The 20583-nt window shown below is 40.5% G+C and overlaps 1 protein-coding gene across 10 annotated transcripts in view; it reads left to right on the top strand.

Annotated features, from left to right (window-relative positions):
• The window catches only part of ATF2 (activating transcription factor 2), a 73235-nt gene continuing 52652 nt past the window's right edge, over nucleotides 1–20583 (top strand). For 5 of the 10 annotated variants that reach the window (XR_014490722.1, XR_014490723.1, XM_083348541.1 and 2 more), the window contains exons 1-3: nucleotides 123–315; nucleotides 15314–15383; nucleotides 18406–18502. Coding sequence is in view for 8 of the 10 variants with exons in the window: in XM_083348541.1 (XP_083204667.1) it covers nucleotides 15336–15383; nucleotides 18406–18502 (145 nt within the window). In the remaining 2 variants the exon portion in view is untranslated. The other 5 variants (XM_083348539.1, XM_083348538.1, XM_083348535.1 and 2 more) reach the window with 5 other exon arrangements.

The raw sequence follows: 20583 nt of genomic DNA, 5'->3' as shown, positions 1-20583 counted from the left end.
AGTAGCCCCGCCTTCGCGGAGCCCCCAACCACCACGCTGCCTCGTCCATCCGCTTGTGCGTGCTCCTTCCTCTCTTCCGGAACGTCTGTGCTGCGCCCGATCCGTCTCCGCGGCACGTGACCCCGTGGTTTTTTTGTTTTTTTTGGTCCTGAAACCCCCCCCCCCGTCCCCGAAGGGGGGAGGAGGAAGGAAGGCCACGCGAAAGAGAGAAAGAAACCGATATGTCACGGAGTTCCCGCGAGATGTGACGAGAACGTGGGGGTGGGGGTGGGAAACCCGGGCTTTAATGTGCGGCTCGGCCGGCGGTCGTGAGGGGTGAGTTGGCTGCGCGCGCGCGGCGGTCTGGTTTTGTTTTAATGGAGGCGGAGAGGGAGGCCGTGCCTCGCCTTGACGGAGAACGGCTCGGGGTGTGGCTCTTAAGCCCTTGCCGGGCGGAGGCTGGAGAAAAAGAGCCGGGTCCTGGTGACTGAGGATTTAGGAGAGGGAGGTTGGGGAAGTGTAACATGGCGCCGCCGCTCCGTGTTTTTTTTTTTCCCTCCTTCGACCCGTCCTTTCCTCCCGGCAGCCGGTTTTGGTCGCCCACCCCCACCCCGCCGATGCCAGCCTGGCTTCTCTCGTTCCCATTTGGCCTTGGCCTGGACGCCTCCGTTCTCCTCCCGTTTTTCCTGGTAATCCTGGAGGAAAGAAGCCACGGAGAGCCCGAGCCATCTTCTTTTAGCTTTGGGAGTGCAGAGAGAGAGAGGAGAGAGAGAACAGGATCTTGTCATAAGGATGCCTTCGGACCTTCCCTCTCCCCGCTGTCTCTGATGGAGAAGGCCAAAAAGCCTTGGCTCGGATGGTCAAGGGCCGCTTTTGAAGAGCAATGGAGAAACGTACCTTCTCCACCCTGTTTCCTGCAAGGGAAGAGATCTAAACAGCTAATGAAATCGAGAACAAAATAAAGCTCTAGGCCCGGAAGGCTTTCCTTTTTGCAGTTGCTAAAGGCGATGTGAGAGTTTAAGTGTAGCAGAGGTGTTTTACTGTGTCACTACTATTATTCCTTATTGTAGGACAGATAAGTCTACTTTCTCATTTGACTCCAATCGTGACAGGAACATAACTTATTCCTCCTAACGTTGCCTTCACCTGATCTCCACCTTGAGCAAGTGTTAGTTGCCCTTGGCCATTTCAGTTTTAAAACACTTTTCTCTCTTCTACTGACATAATTGTGGTTAATAGGATCTGGCACATTTCACTGAGCATTTGGTTACTATTACAGTTTAATCTGCCCGGATTTTATTGGTTCTTGGGAACTGCCGTCAATGACCATTTTGATTTGGGCTGTAGAAAATATTGGACCTTCAGGAAAGGTATCTGCCCAAATGTTTGTTTTGTAAAATGCGTTTTCAAAACTTACCCAGAATTTTTTGTATAACCAAGCGGTTATCTTGTATTCTAAACATAGGTTTAGGATACTTTTGAGAGACTAGTAATCCTATGCTGCACAGAGGATTGGTTTTAACAGGGAAAGTGAACAATGTTTTCCCAACTATAGGTTGTTGGCTCAGACACTGTTGGGTGTATCACAAGTTTTCTGCTATCCCAGCTGCTGAGTTTTAAACAGCCATTCTCTCCCCCTCTTCCCCCCCCTCCATTATTAATACTTTTATTTTGGAGGATTCACAGATAAGCATACCAACACCCAGAACCAGTATTGTGATCTTTGAAGATTATTATTAGGAAGCTGCAACTGATGCAGAATACAGCAGTTTGCTCACTAATGATTGAGACCTGCCACATTTATTTCATCAGACAGACAGCCTAACCGGAGTAATTTAAGATTCAAAGTCTGTTTATACTAACTCCACCTTGTCTGCCTTTGGAAACCAGAGTAGCCACCAATATGACTTCCGTAGGGGAAGTGCTTAGCATTTATTATTGAAACAGTTTGATAGGTAGCTAAATCTACCATGTAAGCATCTTACTCAGGATGGGGTCAAGTGTCCTACAAATGCAATAAATCTGTCTAGATGTCTTCCTCTCCACAGTAAGAAGAATTTTTTTCCTGCTTGGAGTTGATGCTGGGTCGGAGAAGAAACAAATCCAGAGGAGTTTACCAATCACGTTTTTAACTTGACCTGCAATAACTTAGTTTTGCATAGCACCATTCTAGGGCCTTGTTACAGTAGGAGAATAAGGTTCAGCAATCAGGGCAGCACAATTTATGTGATACGCTTTTCTGCTGGCTGAAATACTGATGGGTAGCACTTTTAATTTGGCTGTCTGGAAGAAGCCTAAATTTTAGTCGAGTAATGTTTCAGTTGGAATTAAATGCCCTGTTTAAAGTTATTCTTCATAGAGGACTTACAATGGGAGGTGAAGAATCTGCTTAATTATATAATGCTTATGAAATTTATCTCATCACAGTCATGTCAAGTTTTAAGCTTGTAATTTAGTCTGAGCTGTATCAAGATATTTAGTGCATAGACTGTTTACTGTATACATATAGTTCTCAATTTATGACCACAGTTGTGATCAGAATTTCCATTGCTAAACAAGGTGGTTGTTAAGTGAGTTGCACCTGATTCTATTACCCTTTTGTCACAGTTATTTGGCAAATCACTGCAGTTTTTAGGGGAATCACGCCATTAAGCAAATCCAGCTTCTGCCATTAACTTTGGCTTGTCAGAAGCTGGCTGGGAACATCACAAATGCTAATCACATGACCCTGGAATACTGCAACTATTGTAAGTACATGCCAGTTGCTAAGAACCTGAATTTTGATCATGTGACCATGACGATGCTGTGATAGTTATAAGTGTGAGGACTACTTGTATTCTATTATCCTGTTGCCGTGGTTTTCTTCATTCCTATTTTAGAATGATTACAGGTAGTCCGTGGGTGATGGTAGTTGGGTCTGGGATTGGCTTCACTAAGTAATGTCTTTAAGCGCAATGTCACATGACCATATTGCTCAGCAACAGCAATCGAGTTGCCATTGTGTGGGTCATTAAGCAGGAAGCAGTGGGAGCCCGATGTAAGGAGAGCAGTGGTATGTGACAGGCACAGGCCACAGACAGGTTGGGGAGAGAGATGCTATGGTGCAGTGGGAAGCTGAGAGAAGGAGAGAATGGGTCACGAGCAGGGAGCCAGGAGAGGGATGGTGCAGTGCAAGTCCAAGATTTAGCAGAGCAACTTGTGACCTCCTTTGCCATCTTCCCCATTGATTTTGCTCGCTTGTAGGGAAAGTTGCAAATAGGAATCTGATGGTCACAGGATGCTGCAACTGTCATAAATGCAAGTGGTTGCCAAGCACCTGAATAACAATCGCATGACCTTGGTGGGCAGCATGTTGCAACTTGAAATGGTCGCTGAATGAGTGCTCAGTAAGGCAGATTACCTGTTTATTTTATTACGTTACTATTGTGACACTTTTCTCTCAAGGTGTATTGCAGGTCCTGAAACTTTCTCTACTCTTTTGAAAATTAGCTAATTTTTCATCTTATTTTAGATAATTTCTAAAGCCTGCCTTGAGTAGTTTCTGAATGTTTGTAAACTAAGATTGCCAAATCAGGAAGAAAGATCTTGATATGTTCTTTTGAAATGATGTACAGGTAGTACTCATTCAACAACCATTTGAAGTTGCAGCAATGTGAAAACAGCTTTCCAATTGGCTGTTGCACTTATAACCTTTGCAGTATTCCATAGTCATTTAATTGGCAGTTTTATACTTCACAGCCAGCTTCCAACAAGCAGAGTGAGTGAATAAACCTGCAGTAAAATTCCTAAGTCGTGGTCATGTGATGTCTCGCTTAATGTCCATGTTGCTTAATGATAAGAGTTGCTGATCTCAATTGTGATTAAGTGAGAACTACCTGTAGTTTAAAATACTTTATAAAGAAGTTTATAAGCGTTATTCTGTACACATAATTTTGAAATACTGAAATACATTCCTCTAGTTCAGTTCTGTTTTCAATTTTTCTATTAAAAGAATTTTCAGTCGGTCCCTATCGATCCCATTGATATATACGGCCATAGGAATTTGGGTTAAAAGTTTAGAAATTGCTATTTTTTCTTGAGAGTATCATAAAATTAACACATTTCCCCTCTGTACATGTTTACCAATACCTTGTTCAGATAATTTCATAATTATTGAATGTCCTTATGTTGTAAATCTGCTTATTCATGAAATACCACATATCTGGTAGAATATCTAGTTTTGCAAGTTGGAGTTGTTGCCCAAAAAGGAATTCTAGAGTCCTGAAACGAGCACATATTAATGCATTTACCGGTACTTCTATCTTCAAAGGATAAGTTAAAATCTCTCATCGTCTCAGAAATACTTGTTTCCAGGCTATGGATATTATAATATATTGTCCAAGTCATGTGTCATGCGACTGAAAAAAAGTTTCTATTTGCATTCATTTCTCAAATGGAGCAATTAGGGCGTGGGGTGGCAATTAATTTTCCCAAGGGACCACATGAGAAACATATTGTTCTGGAGGGCTGAACCAATAGGCTGAATTTAATTCTGCTCCAGATTAATTTTACCATTTTATAAAAAGCAGTAAATTACATGGTTTTGATTAGTTGCTACTGGTAAGAATACTTATTACGTCTTATTTACATTTGATTTCCAATTTCCACTTGACTTTACGCAGGCTGAATAGGGACAGCCAAAGGTCCAGATGTGGTTTGGGCACTGTAAAATGCCCAGGTCTGAATTAGGGTGTGATAGCAACCATTCAAAATTGCGATGGTGCTGAAGGAAGAGACTTATGACCTGTAGTGAAAATTATGGACATGCAAAGCCCCCGCAGTCAGATGATGAAAATTTGGACACTTGGCAATTGCTAACATCCTTATGGCAGACTTCAGGGCTGCTGTAATTGCCTCCCCATCACCACCTTTATCTACACCAGTCTCAGCCGCCCTTTGACCCACCAGTGTGCACAGTGCTGCCCTGGTCCTGGAGGCTGAGGCCTACTCTGTACCCCTCCATGCTCAGGAGACCTATTAGTTACAAAGCCCAGCAGCACACATCATTTCTCCACTTAACTTTGCCTTTTTTGCCGTTGCTGACAAGCGTGCTCAGTCAATGCGAGGTGTGACCTTCCTATAGAGCAGGCGTGTCAAACTGCCGGCCTCTGGGCCAGATGTGCCACGGTGAAACCGCGCCCACCCCATTGCCGGCAATGGGGGGAAAGTCACATCACGCAATGTCACGTGATGTCGTGAGTTCATACATGCTTGCTGTAGAGCAGGGGTGTCAAACTCAATTTCATTGAGGGCCGCATCAGCATTGCGGTTGCCCTCAGGGGGCCGGGTGGGTGTGGCCAGGGTGGGCATGGCCTACAGGGTAGGCGTGGCTAGAGAGCGTATGGCCTACTGGGTGGGCATGGCCAGCTCTACATCGTTCGCATCAAGGGTGCCTATGGGGGCCTGGGCAGGAGTGGGACAGATCTGAGGATCTCTGGCAGAAGGAGGGTCTCTGGGCCAGGGCCAAGGCAGTGGGGGGCCGTTCCCTCACTGTTGCCAGGATGGCTTCGCGGGCCGCATGAAACCACTTCGCGGGCCGGATCTGGCCCCCGGGCCTTGTGTTTGACATGTCTGCTGTAGAGGCTGCCTTGTGATGCTGTACAAACAGGAGCCATTTGGAATTGCCCAATTTGGAGAAGGAGCCTTTCAAACAATTGGAAGAATAGTGCTACCTCTTACAATTGTTTAGAAACCTTATTGCATCAATGGGTGACAATGCTTTAATGTATGTTATTGGACCAAAACACTAGAATATCTCGAGAGTGATGTCCTATCTATGGTGGAAGCAGAAAACAACTAAATTTATATTGGGAGTAGTGATCTTCATTTCTGATGCTGACTTGTCTTCAGGCCAAGGTTTTCTCAGCTACCTTGGTAAATGGTTGTGGGAAAAGAGGAAATTGTGTCTTAATGGGTTCTTGATTTTTGGCAGCTTAATGATAACACTGATTGGACGAAAGCTGATAAATTCTAAAAATCGCTTCAACCCTTTCTAGATGGGATTAAACTTTTTCTTAATAAATTGAGGGGAGTTGAGGTGTGCTCACTAACTCAGAGGGCATGAAACCAATTATGGATGGTTCATAAACTGGCACTTTCAGATATTGCCATTTAGCTATGTATTGGTCAATGTTCCAATAATGAAATTAGATTGCATCATATCTTTATTTTTAAGGGCCTCATATGATGATAGCATGTTGGGAAGGACAAATTCATACACTGATTATCCTGATACCATCTTGGTATGCAAGGGTCCAGATTTTTCTTCCCTGTGTATAATGTCCACCTGGGCAATACTGTATGGTGGGTTGGGATGTAATTTTGTTGGAAATTGTCGGTAATCCTAAACTTACAACTGGTACATAGGGTTATTTACATCCTGGATTCAAAGTTTCAACAACTGATGCCCCACCTCATCCTGATTGCATTTTGGGTATTCAGCCTGCATTTTCAGCCATTTGCAGTATCCCACAATCATGAACACATGTTACTATATTTTTTGCCAAAAAATTCTGGTTTCTGGCAAAAAACACCAATTGTAGGCAATGGATTTGCTAATCAACTACGATGTTTGCTTAATGACCACCACAAAAGTTGTAAAACCAGGTCCAGTCATACAGTGAACCACTTACCAACCAGGACGACTTACAACTGTAATTCTGGAGTCAATTACAGTTGTAGGCCAAGGAATACCTGTAATATTCTCTGACATTGTTCACAATGTTGTATGTGTGCATAATTTGCAGCAACTTAAATACAAGTGCTACCTACACAGAAGGCCACTTTGAATTACCCATATCTGGATTTCTGCATCATGTTTTATGTGGAATTACCATCAAAAGCTCCAATTTAGTTCAGTTTTGCAAATTAGCTTAATTGGAACTATATAATATCAGTTATAAGAACTTGGTCTTGTCCATTCAGAGCTTTGGTTTGGTTTCAAATCAGGACATGGTTTAATTTTTGGAAAGAAAAACAACAGCCAAAGATATAAGTGTGATGTTGAATTATTTTCCTAAAATGTGGAAGTTAAGATTTCATGAAAAAATTGATTCCAACAAATCAGAGTAAAAAGAATAATCGTTCATAAATGGAAATAAACTTACCCACCTGAAATTAAAGACAGATTCACTTCACTGAATCTGAACATTTTTCACTGGAATCCATTAGAATCTAAAATTGATTAGAGAACATTTTAAAATTTATGCATATTTAAAAAGTCCCATTTGTGTTCATTAAGATACAAATTTAGTCTACTGATTGTCAGGCTTAATTATAATAAGCAGGTTTTAGTAGAGTAAAAATTATTCAAACCCATCTGATCTAATTAAAGTTTCCATTGACACATTTTCTGATAATATTTTATATATTTCTCATTTCCATTGTTAAATTTAAGAACCTCTGGTATCTAATCCACTCTCAGTTTATGGTTCCATTAAGCCAGTGTTTTTCAACCTTTTTTGGGCAAAGGCACACTTGTTTCATGAAAAAAATCACGAGGCACTCCACCATTAGAAAATGTTAAAAAATTTAACTCTGTGCCTATATTGACTATATATAAAGTAATTTTTTTGAATAGGAATCAAATAAACACAAAGAAAGTATTTTATAATTACTTTTCAATTTTTCCCACGGCACACCAGGCAACATCTCGCGGCACACTAGTGTGCCGCGGAACAGTGGTTGAAAAACACTGCATTAAGCAACCTTCCATAGAGCATTTAGGTTCTACTACTATTAGACACCACTTAGTAATGTCTTTGTTTATATATTTACCTTGTTTCCATCACAACTGATTCTGAGTACCTTACACACCTGAGCATAGTAATGGGAATAAAAATACGAATAACAGAAAATTACCACAACCTAAGCACGGAGGAACAAATGTAAACACTTACTCTGCAGGAAACCCCTCAAGGTACAAACTTCTCTGGTCCCAGAGGCTTGTTGTAAAGGCCAGCTCTGGATCGTTTTTTGAAAGCCCAAGAGATTCCAGCCAGATCTGACCTTCAGGTTCTATAGAAGGGCGAATAGCAACTGAGAAGACCTGGGTTCAAACCCCCACAGATTATACTTCCTAGCAGTAGAGTTCCAAGAGAAGCCAGCTGTTCAATATTCTAATGAACTAGAAGGAACCACTTTAAGTAGGATATTGCAAAGATGCTCAGGATCGTATAAAACTTTAAAATGATAATCAGCATGAATTGCCTCAGAAGCAAACTGATAGCCCACTGCAAACTAGCAGTGTTACATGTACACATAGACTAGTGCCCATAAATGCAGGCTGCTGCATTGTGGACCATCTGAAGTTTCTCAGTCACTTTCCAAGTCAGTCCCATGCCTACATCCCACAAATAGGTTGTCAAGATATGAGTGATTTGAGCAGGGTTTTCTTATCCAGGAAAGGCCATACTGTAATTGGTGTACAAAATGAAGCTGTGAAAGGTTCTGGGTAATAATAATAATAATAATAATTAATAATAATAAAAATAAAAACAACAACAACCCCCAGTGAGGCACTACCTTGACGTGGTTGTGGGGCTTGTGTACTCTGAGGAAGATGAGAGCTATGCCAGAGGTTCAACCATACTGGACAGGTCTCATCAGAGGAGTCAGACAAAGAGTGTCTCTCCCATAAAAAATATGGTGAGACGTAAATTTCAGAATGCCATACCGGCTGGGATGTTGCCCGGGTTAACGAGGTCCACGCTAGATGTTGGAGTTCCTGGATATCTGGTGAAAAATGGGTTACAGGACTCAGGACTGTTGGCTGAGCAACCAGGGCCAGCAGCTGCAGAACTACTGGAAGAAAAGGTGTTTACCTTTCGCAAATACACAGTGATTGAAAACAAAGAAATAATGATCTGTTATTACAGATTAAGTCCAACAAGAAGAGGATATCTAAAATGTCCAACAAGAAGAGGATATCTAAAATGAATGCACCAGTTCTGGAAAGAATTTAACATCCAGAATCAGAAATAACAGAACAGAGACTAGCAGATCAACGCCGATTTGTAATATGAAACAAAGTAGTCACAGAAACAGAATTGGATGAACTGCAAAAGTTTACCCAGGGCAAAGAAATCAAAGCTTTGCCAGAAGTAATTCAGAATGTAGAGGCAAGCCAGGGGGAGTTGGCAGTGAAGGAATCCAGCAGAGATACACAACTCTTCTCATTTGGAAACCAGGCACCTCTTCCTCAGGAAGAACAAAGCCCTCAAAGAATAACTGAGCATCTAGAACAGCACAAAAACAACAGAATAAGGCTGCCTGCATTGAAGCTTGTTCCAAAGAAACAGCTAGCACAAGCATTAAAAGATGCAAATACAGCAATATCAAGTATAAGCACCAATTCACTGCAAGAAACAAACCAACTAATGTACAGCACAGCTGCAGTTATAACTGAATACCTGGGATGCAAAATCAACGAAGAAAAACAAACAGTGCACCACAAAAATGGAAGGTTAGACTAGAAAATAAGATCAGCAAGTTAAGATCACATTCAAGCAAGCTAGAACAGACGAAAGAAAAGAAGCTGAAGAACAAGAAGACCAAAGAATACCTAATCAAGAAATACCACTTAGAAACAAGGAAGATCAAGGAAGATCAAGGAAGATCAAGGAACTGGAAATAAAGCAGCAAATAACAACTATAGCCAGGAAAATCAGTAGATACGAAGCTCGAATTGCAAATTATAGGCAGAAACTCCAATTTCAATCCAATCAGAAACGTTTCTACCAATCCATCAATGGAGAAAATGCAATGAATCAGTCAGTACTTGACAAGGAAGAAACAATGCAGTTCTGGAAGCAGATATGGGATAACCCACAGGTCGGCAACCCGCAGCTCCCAGTCCTCCGCCATGTGCAGTCCCCAAAAAAAAGGGACTAAAAAAGTTCAACCAACCAATTCAAACTTCTCATGGAAAAGAAAAAACTTGTGAAGTTTGAATTGATTCGTTGAAGTTCTTTGGTTTGTGGGACTGCCCACAAACCTCTTCTTCTTTGGACTGCACATGACGGCAGCGGAGGAAGAGACGGGAGGACTGCTGGAAAGGTAAGTAGTGGGTCGGTCGGATGGGGCATGCGGGTGTGGTGGTGATGTTTCTGAGCAGCATATGGAGTCTCGGGTGCTGCCAGATCCCCTCCTTCTTTTCCCCCTTTTCTCTCTCTCTCTCTGTCTCTCTCTGTGTGTGTCGGACCCGCGGGGAATGGCTAGTAGGGAGGCAGCAGTCTGGCATTTTTCCCCCTCTCATTTGTGTGTGTGTGTGTGTGTGTGTGTTGGACCCACGGGGAACAGCTGCTAGAGGCGGCAGCAGTCTGGTGTTTGCGTCTCTCTGTGTGTTGAGCCCATGGGCCCGACACAAACGGGGGGGGGAAATGCCAGACGGCCACCTGTACCAACCGTTCCCCGCAGTTCCGACACACACACCCACACACACACACGGGAGGGAGGTAAACAATGCCAGACCACCGCCTCCCTAACAGACCTCTCCTGCACGTGGAGAAATGCCCATTCCCTCTGCTGAGCCGTCCCAGTTGCTTGTGTTGCAGAAGGCAAGCATTTGGAATGAAGACTCGAGATTCGGTGTTTCTCCACGCCTGCTTATCAGCGCGTGGGGAGAAATGCCCATTCCCTCTGCTGAGCCATCCCAGTTGCTTGTGTTGCAGAAGGCAAGCATTTGGAATGAAGACTCGAGATTCGGTGTTTCTCCGTGCATGCTGATCTCGCGCTCCTTACAGTCTCCCTTTGTTTCAGCTTGCTTTCTGCATTTGGGATGAAGACTCAACAGAGGGAGACTGTAAGGAGCGCAAGATCAGCGCGGGCTGAGAAACGCCGAATCTCGAGTCTTCGTCCTAAATGCAGAAATTGCTGATCTCGCGCTCCTTACAATCTCCCTCTCTCGAGTCTTCAGTCTTCATCCCAAATGCAGAAAGCAAGCTGAAGCAAAGTGAGGGAGACTGTAAGGAGGGCGAGATCAGCATGCACGGAGAAACACCGAATCTCGAGTCTTCATTCCAAATGCTTGCCTTCTGCAACGCAAGCAACTGGGACGGCTCAGCAGAGGGAATGGGCATTCCTCCACGCACGCTGATCAGCTCGCACAGAGAAATGTGGATTCCCTGTGCGCCCTTGCAAGACAGTGTTCCAGGGAGGTAACTGGGATGGCTCAGCAGAGGGAATGGGCATTTCTCCCCGCGCACTGATAAGCGGGTGTGGAGAAATGCTGAATCTTGAGTCTTCATTCCAAATGCTTGCCTTCTGCAACGCAAGCAACTGGGACGGCTCTGCAGAGGGAATGGGCATTTCTCCGCGTGCACTGATAAGCAGGCGTGGAGAAACACCAGCGTCTCAGCGAGCGCACTGAGCCGCCCCGCTCCTTGGGGCTTGCTGCTGCCATGGGGGCTGGCACGGGGATTTGTTTCTGCGGGTTAAATTGGAACCAGGCAGTAAGTGAAAAAGTTAGCAGCAGTAGCGGGAGTGGTTTTAATTGTCAAGCGTCCCCATGGAAGTCAATGGAGGTGCCGCGGCTGGCCTTTTGAGTTGGTGAGTGAAAGAGTGAGAGAGAAACGTTTTTTGAGCAGTGTGAGTGAATGAGAGTGTGAAAGAGGCTTTTTAGAGCAAATGTGAGGGAATGAGAGAGAGAGAGAAGCTTTTGGAAACAAAACGAGTGAATGAGAGCGAGAGAGAAGCTTTTCCAAGCAAAGGCGAGTGAATGAGAGCGGAGGGGGCAGGGTGGCTGCATGTCTCCCCTTAGGCTCCACTGTTTTGTCAAGCCTCTTGTTTTGTGCATGCGCACGCATGCGCGCCCTTCTTTGCCACTCTCAGTTTTTTCTTTTGTGAGGGAACCGGTTCCGAGTGGCTCTTTTACTGTTTCAGGTTGCCGACCCCTGGGATAACCCAAAGAAACACAACAAGGATGCGGCTTGGTTAAAAGAGGTGGAAGCAAATAAAACAGAAGTTGAAATGAAAGAACTAATAATAACAACAAAAATGGTAGAAAAAAGAGCAAGGAAGATCAAAAATTCATCAGCACCAGGTGAAGATGAACTGCATGGGTTTTGGTTGAAACATCTAACTGTTATATACCCACTCATTGCCAAGCAGTTCAACAATATACTACAAGGAGGAGAAATTGAAAAGTGGCTAACAATTGGGAAAACCTACCTAATAAATGAAAAATCCAGCAAAAGGGGCAATACCAGGCAACTACAGGCCAATTACCTGCTTACCAACAACTTTCGAATTGATAACTTGTGTGGTAGCTGATGCAGTACAACAGCATCTAGTTGAAAACAGTCTCTTTCCACCCGAACAGAAAGGAAACCGCCCCAATAACAGAGGAACAAAAGATCAACTACTAATAGATAAAATGATCTTGGAAAACTGCAAGAAAAGGAAGACCAACCTGAATGTGGCATGGATTGACTACAAAAAGGCATTTGACTCTCTGCCACATGACTGCATAATCAAGGGCCTAGAAATAACAGTAGTCAGTAGAAAGATCAGAAAATTTGTGCAAAGATCGATGACACAATGGAAGACACAGTTGCAGGTCAGAGGTGAAAGACTGGGAGAGGTTAATATCAAGAGAGGAATATTTCAGGGAGATTCATTATCACCACTACTATTTGTTATTGCACTGTTTCCTCTGTCAACAATACTGAATAACTCAGGACATGGCTATCAAACATCAGAAACATCTGCCAGACGATCCCACCTCCTTTACATGGATGATCTGAAGCTGTATGGAAAAACATCTGAAATAGAATTGCTGCTGAACACTGTCCATATATATAGCCAAGACATTGCAATGGAGTTTGGCTTGGACAAATGTGCCACACTTACTCTCAAACAAGGAAAAATAGTGAAAACTGAAGGAATCAAGATGCCCCAAGAAAATAACATTAAGAGTCTGGATGAGGAAGATTACTACAAGTACTTGGGTATCCTTCAAGCTGACAATATCAAGAAGTCAGCTTGAAGTCAAGAAAAAGATTAGAGGTGAATAAATCAAGAGAGTGAAGAAGATCTTAAAGTCCAAACTCAATGGAGGAAATACCGTGAAGGCAATCAACACCTGGGCAAATCCAGTCATTAGACACACAGCTGGAATAGTGGACTGGACTCAAGCAGAACTAAAAGCAATGGATAGGAAGACCAGAAAAATAATGAATCATGCCCTTCATCCACACAGTGGCATTGACAGACTCTATCTACCAAGGCAAATAGGTGGACGTGGAATGCTGCAAGTACATCATATGGTTGAAGAAGAAGAAAATGGCTTTGGAAGAATATCTGAAGGACAATGATGAAAATGCACTGAAATTAGTATATCAGGAAGGCTTACTGACTACTGGAGAGACCAAACTGGCCTATAAGAAAGACCAAATGAAGAACAGAATAGAGGCATGGGAAGACAAAGCACTACAGAGGCAGTACATTAAAAAAATAGCTGGGAAAGCAGATAATAACAAGACCTGGCAATGGCTAAGAGCAGGAAAGTTGAAGAAAGAGACCGAGGGACTAATTCTGCTGCACAAGACCAAGCCTTAAGGACAAATGCATACAAAGTCAAAATTGAGAAGACAGCAACAGACAGTAAGTGCCGCCTATGCAAAGAAGCTGAAGAAGCAGTGGACCACCTGGTAAGCTGCTGCAAGAAGATCGCACAGACTGACTACAAGCAGCGGCATGACAAAGTAGCAACAATGGTGCATTGGAAGATCTGCAAGAAATATCATTTGCCTGTAAACAAGAACTGGGATCATAAAATAGAGAAAGTCATAGAAAATGATAAACTACTCTGGGACTTCAGAATTCAAACAGACAATCACCTGCAACATAACACCCCGGACTTAACAATTGTCGATAAGAAAGACAAAACAAGTGTGGATAGCAGACAGCAGAATAGACGAGAAAGAACTAGAGAAGGTAACAAAATACAAAGACCTACAAATAGAAATAGAAAGACTGTGGCAAAGGTAAGCAAGGGTAGTACCAATAGTAATAGGTGCCTTGGGTGCAATCCCAAAACAACTGGAGCACCGCTTGAACACCATTGGCATTGACAAATTTGCCATTAGTCAATTGCAAAAGGCAGCCTTACTAGGAACTGCTTCCATCCTGCGATGATATCTGTAATACCATCAAACATCCACATCTGCCTATCCCAGGTCCTTAGTAAGGACTCAATAGGTAGAGAAAAATGCCAAATCCAGTCTGAACATCTGGCTGACTATGCGATGATTAATAATAATAGTAGTAGTAGTAATAATAATACTACTAATAATAATAATATAATAATGTTGGAAGGGACCCTGAAAGTCATCTAGTTCAACCCCCTGCTCAGGCAGGAAACCCTATACCATTTCTGACAAGTGGCTGTCCAGTCTCTTCTTAAAAACTTCCAGCGTTGGAGCATTCACCACTTCTGGAGGCAGTGATTAATTGTTCTAACTTTTAATTCTTCAGGGATTCCCAGATTATAAAACTAACTCTAAATGGGGAAACGCAACTCATCCTAAACCAGAAATAGAATATAGTGTCTCTGGCATAAGGGGTCTTTCGCACTCAGTAAATTGTTTACCTAACCACTTTGGCATATAGGTAGTCCTCGATTTGTGACCACAAATTTCTGTTGCTAAGAAAGACATTTGTTAAGTGAATTTTGCCCCCATTTTACAATCTTTCTTGCCACAGTTGTTAAGTAATTTAATACAGTTGTTAAGTTAGTAACGCAGTTGTTAAGTGAATCTGGCTTCCCCATTGACTTTGCTCATCAGAAGGTTACAAAAGATGATCACGGGATGCCAGGGCACTACAACCATCATAAATTTGAGTCTGAATTTGATCACATGACCATGAAGATGCTACAAGGGTGGTAAGTGTGAAAAACGGTCATAAGTCACTTTTTTCAGCGCTATTGTAACTTTAAACGATCACTGAACAAACTATTATAAGTCAAGGACTACCTATATAGGTATGGAATCTACCAAAGGGAGACATACTGACATATTTATGTCCTGTTAAACTAATAAAGCCTAGTTTCTATACTTCCTAAAAATATTTTCAAGCTTGACTGATAATTGTGTGTTCAAGTTTCAATTTCACTTTGGACAAATAATGCACCAGATTATTTAGGGTTTTTTTTATTATTATTATGTAATTTTAGAAATATGCTTGAAAAAAGTGTATGGAAATATTGTTTTTTATTTGAGACTTTGTCATAAATCAATACAGGATAAACTATTGGCATAATCTTAAAGTAATTACGTTTGCTATTCCAATGTAGGTAACCCAAGAACCAGTAGAATATGAGTGATGACAAACCCTTTCTATGTACTGCCCCTGGATGTGGACAGGTAATATATGTATTTTAGATCTGTTCATCTAAATCAACAGAGAAACATCTCTTACATCAGAAGTGGTTTATGTCTGATCCTAATAGCATCTGTCTTGTTCTTTTAAACAAGAAACAATTGTCCCAGTCTAATAATGGACTTCTTGCTGGGTGTTCAGTATCTGGTTCTTGAATCAGATTGAGTGGCAGGTTTAGCTTCCTGTCACTTTCAAGATACATTATGAGTCTTAGTACTACTACCGTATATTGAATGGCAATATAAGCCCAGCAGTGGAACTGCTTGATGCCTCAATCCAAGTGCATTTATTTATCTGTTTGTTTATTCATTCTAATTGTTCCTGAGCAGTGGGTAATTTAGGAGCAGAAAGTTAGATAGATTAGAAAAACATATTAAAAATTATTTCTGTTAACAGAATTGTTTCATTTTTCAAATTGCTTTATTTTTCAAATTGCTTCATAATCAGAAAACAATTTTATTAAATTATCTAACTTAATTTTGAAAGGTACTTCTATAGCCATGCTGAATAATGCAGAGGAGGAAAAAAAAGAAATACCTTGGAGCTTCTTTTAATATAAAGAATATTTTAATGTTTCCCCATATGGAGTGGTGTTTTCAATTGTATGAAGTCATGAATTCACTGTTCTTGTATTCTTTTTGAGTATGTATAAATATGCTTGAGGAGCTCATTTTGCAGTACATGTGTGTTCTGAAAGGGAGTAGCTTTCTTGAAGAATTATTATGAAAATAACCATGCATAATAAATAGTCCTAAGCAAGATGATGGCCTGGAATAGGGTTAATAACTGTCACTCAATACAGAGAAAGTAAACATTCTGTAAATGGGCTATCTGTTTGATTAACTGTGTTCATCTAATTGAGGAAAGAATAGTATTTCCATTAGAGTTCAAGTGTATGGTTCTGGTAATATTTTTGGACCCTGCATTGCCTTTTGAAAGCCTGAGTAACTTCAGGAACTTAGGATACCTTTTATCATCCTGGGCTGATAACACCAGCTGTGGCCTTGCCTGGGGAAAAATAGCCTGGCAACATTATTCATGCTCGTATCATTCCATCTAGAATTATAGGTAGTAATAACCTATAATTCCCTAAAGGACTTAAGGCCAGTCTGTGGAATCCCTGATGCTCTCTGAGCTTGGTTGTTTGCTTGCAGAAGTTTCATTACCAAGTAGGTAACATCATCAGTGCCCTTAATTTAATTGTCAGTTAAGGTCAGTCGGTCAGAAGCAGTATCTCCCTCTGTGATTACTTATCAGGACACTACTTTCTGCAGAGATGCTAGCCTGGTGCTTACATTGTAGTCTTTTTGGTGCAAAATGAAGATTTTTTTGCTTTAATAATGCTTCAAAATGTATGTAACGTGTTATTTTTAAATGTTAATATTTGTATATATTTTTTAATTTATTTATAACACGTTTTAATTGATTGTATAACACCCAGAAAACTTCTGATGTGGATGTAATATCACAACATAGTAAATACAAAAGAGAGTAGGGAGGTGAAAAATTCAGCTTGATCTACCTTCTTTCTGATACTCTGAAGTAATTTAAGAAAATGCAATTCTTAAAGCAGTTTTTCAATTTAAATTCTGTGATTTTTTTCTTTTGGGTTCTGCATTTATAAACCTAATGTGTTATAGATAGCTAAATTGTAGCTATGCTATTTAATGAATTAATATATTTAGAAATATTGACATGGAAAATGGAATATTTTATTTTCATATGTGTGCCCTTTTTTGCAAAATGTTTAAATGATTGCTGATTGCACATACTACATTATTTTACGTTAGTCAAAAGCTTCTAATTTCTTCCTCAACATAACATAATATTAAAATGGCTCAGAGATTGACAGCCTTTTAAAAATGGTACAGGTGGGTGATCCAATATCATAGATATCTAATCTCTATCCAATATCGTAGAAAGAGATAAGGGAGAGAAAATGTTCAGGAGTCTTAGGATGAAATTCAGAAATAGTCATGGCTTATTAAAAAAGTAAAGGCTTCCCCATCCAGCCTTACCTGACTCTAGGAGGTGGTGCTCATCTCTGTTTCTTAGCCAAGGGAAACAGAGTTGTCGGAAGACAATTTTCGCGGTCATGTGGCCAGCATGGCTATACACCAAGGTGCACAGAATGCTGTTACCTTCCCACCAAAGTGGTACCTATTTATCCAATTACTTTTGCATGCTTTCAAACTGCTAGGTGGCTCATTAGACGTATGCAAATAGTAAATATAATAATCTAATAGTCCAAGAGCATTTAACTGATATTTTCAATGATTTTAAATGAAGGAGACTATATGATTTATAACATTATATCAAATTTTAATTTTGAATAATCTCAAAAGTTTTATTCTAAGAAATACCAGTATATGCTAGAAGCATATACACCATCCAGAAGAACATACACTAGAATGCATGTTAAGATTAGCCTTGTATGCAAACAAGAGTTGGGGGATTTGGCACAAAAATGATCTATTCCTTGTAATTTCTGTTTAATTGTACCCAGCAATTACTGAGCATTGGCAAAGTTGTATCAATGAAAACAAAGCACATAGAAATGACAATTTTTTATATGTGTTCTCAATCTATTTAAAAAAAAATATCCTGATTTTTCTGGAGTAGAATTAGAGGGTTCTTATGTGGATGGCAGAAAAAGAGGAGAAAGACTTCTTATAGAATAAAGGCTTTCTGCCTGCTGCAAGTCCCTCATATTTGCAATTTGTCATAGTGGTTAAGATTCTGAATTATTGTGTGTCCAAATTTGTATTTAAGAAGAGTGAAAACCATTAAAGTTGATTTGTGTGATTTGTGACTTATGATGATACTCCTTAATTTTTCAAAAGAATGGTCAATAAAAACAAATTTAGAATGTAATTTTAGCAATCTTTTAATTAAAAAACAATCAACCTTTTCATTGCAAATGGTTTGTAACCCATTTTGAAAATGATTCCCACTGTTCAGTCATAATTCAAATTTCTAACTGTATTTTAAAACTTCTTGTCACAGCGTTTTACCAACGAGGATCATTTGGCTGTCCATAAACATAAACATGAGATGACACTGAAATTTGGTCCAGCTCGTAATGACAGTGTCATTGTAGCTGGTTAGTATATCTTTTATTAATCTAACTCTTGGAATGTGCCCAGAGTTTGTCTATTTTCTGTATATGCTTGCAATCCTGTCAGAAATACTTTTTACAAATAAAATGAAATTACATCATGTATTGTCCTTTTCCTTAACATGGATTGGTTGATAAATTAATAATGTACTGGCTGTATATGCTTCAGCCTTAATAATTAAGAGCAATCTAATATACAGAACTTCACAAAATTGTTGTAAGAAGTAACATCTAGCAATTTAATGTAGATACAGAGAATGCATATCCGCACAATATGTTTTTACCAAAGTCGTGTACATGTTGCTATGAGATAACTTCTTATGGTTTCTTACATTTTTACTGATCTTAATTATGCCTTATAAAGAAGCTTTAAAAAGACATTTAATTGATTGAATAGACTCTTGCTTAATCTCTATATCTTTGAGGGTCTTTTCCTTTTCGATAATATGTTATTTTAAATCTTTCCATTTTTGCTTTTAAACAAAAAGGAAACAGAATTAGATTTTTTTTAAAAAAAACTATTTTGTAATCAAAACAATGCTCACATTCTAGAATGATGCATTGACTACATTCACATATTGCACTATGCCAGAATATGGTTCGTTTGGATTTGGGTTGTCATGTTATATGATTTGAGCCATAGGGGTTTATAAATTACGATTAATGCATGGCTCACTGTAATGTGTGATCCTTGATATAGGTTATTATAGTATTTGAAAATTATTGTTTGTATAGGCCTGATTCAGATGTATTTTATGTCATTGTACTATATGGAATAAAATGGAATTACATGTAATACATCTAAAGGTAATTTTAATAAATGCATACACAAATCTTGTATGAAAAGTAGACCATAGCTTCTATAGCAAAATAATTTAATAATATTGCTATTTAAATACTATGTGGATTATTTTCTTCTTTTGCCCCTATGAAGATATCTAATTGTGATTGCACGAACTACCTACCAATGAAATACTAACACAGTTTCCTAAATATGTTATCCTCCTATCACTGAGTCTCAGTCATTATATTATAACTGTCAGATGCAGTGAGGGGAAAAATTATTTGATCCCCTGCTGATTTGTACGTTTGCCCACTGACAAAGAAATGATCAGTCTATAATTTTAATGGTAGGTTTATTTTAACAGTGAGAGACAGAACAACAACAGCAAAAATCCAGAAAAATGCATTTCAAAAAAGTTATAAATTGATCTGCATTTTAATGAGTGAAATAAGTATTTGATCTCCTTCAATCAGCAAGATTTCTGGCTCCCAGGTGTCTTTTATATAGGTAACAAGCTGAGATTAGGATTATTTCCTGTAAGAGAGTGCTCATTACCTGTATAAAAGACACCTGTCCACAGAAGCAATCAAACTCTCCACCATGGCCAAGACCAAAACGCTGTCCAAGGATGTCAGGGACAAGATTGTAGACCTACACAAGGCTGGAATGAGCTACAAGACTATCGCCAAGCAGCTTGGTGAGAAGGTGACAACAATTGGTGCAATTATTTGCAAATGGAAGAAACACAAAATAACAATAAATCTTCCTTGGTCTGGGGCTCCATGCAAGATCTCGCCTCGTGGAGATTCAACAGTCATGAGAATGGTGAGGAATCAGCCCAGAACTATACGGGAGGATCTTGTCAGCGAGCTCAAGTCAGCTGGGATCATAGTCACCAAGAAAACAATTGGTAATGTACTACGCCGTGAAGGACTGAAATCCTGCAGCGCCTGCAAGGTCCCCCTGCTCAAGAAAGCACAAGTACGGGCCCGTCTGAAGTTTGCCAATGAACATCTGAATGATTCAGACAAGAACTGGGTGAAAGCGGTGTGGTCAGATGAGACCAAAATCTAGCTCTTTGGCATCAACTCAACTCACCATGTTTGGAGGAGGAGGAATGCTGCCTATGACCCCAAGAACACCATCCCCACTGGAGGTGGAAACATTATGCTTTGGGGGTCTTTTTCTGCTAAGGGGACAGGACAACTTCACCACATCAAAGGGACGACGGCCATGTACCACCATGTACCATCAAATCTTGGGTGAGAACCTCTTTCCCTCA

Source organism: Vipera ursinii (assembly GCF_947247035.1).
Source record: "Vipera ursinii genome assembly, chromosome: 1".
Lineage (NCBI taxonomy): Eukaryota > Metazoa > Chordata > Lepidosauria > Squamata > Viperidae > Vipera > Vipera ursinii.
Note: the sequence above shows the minus strand (reverse complement) of the source record. Positions and strands in the feature narration are given on the sequence as shown.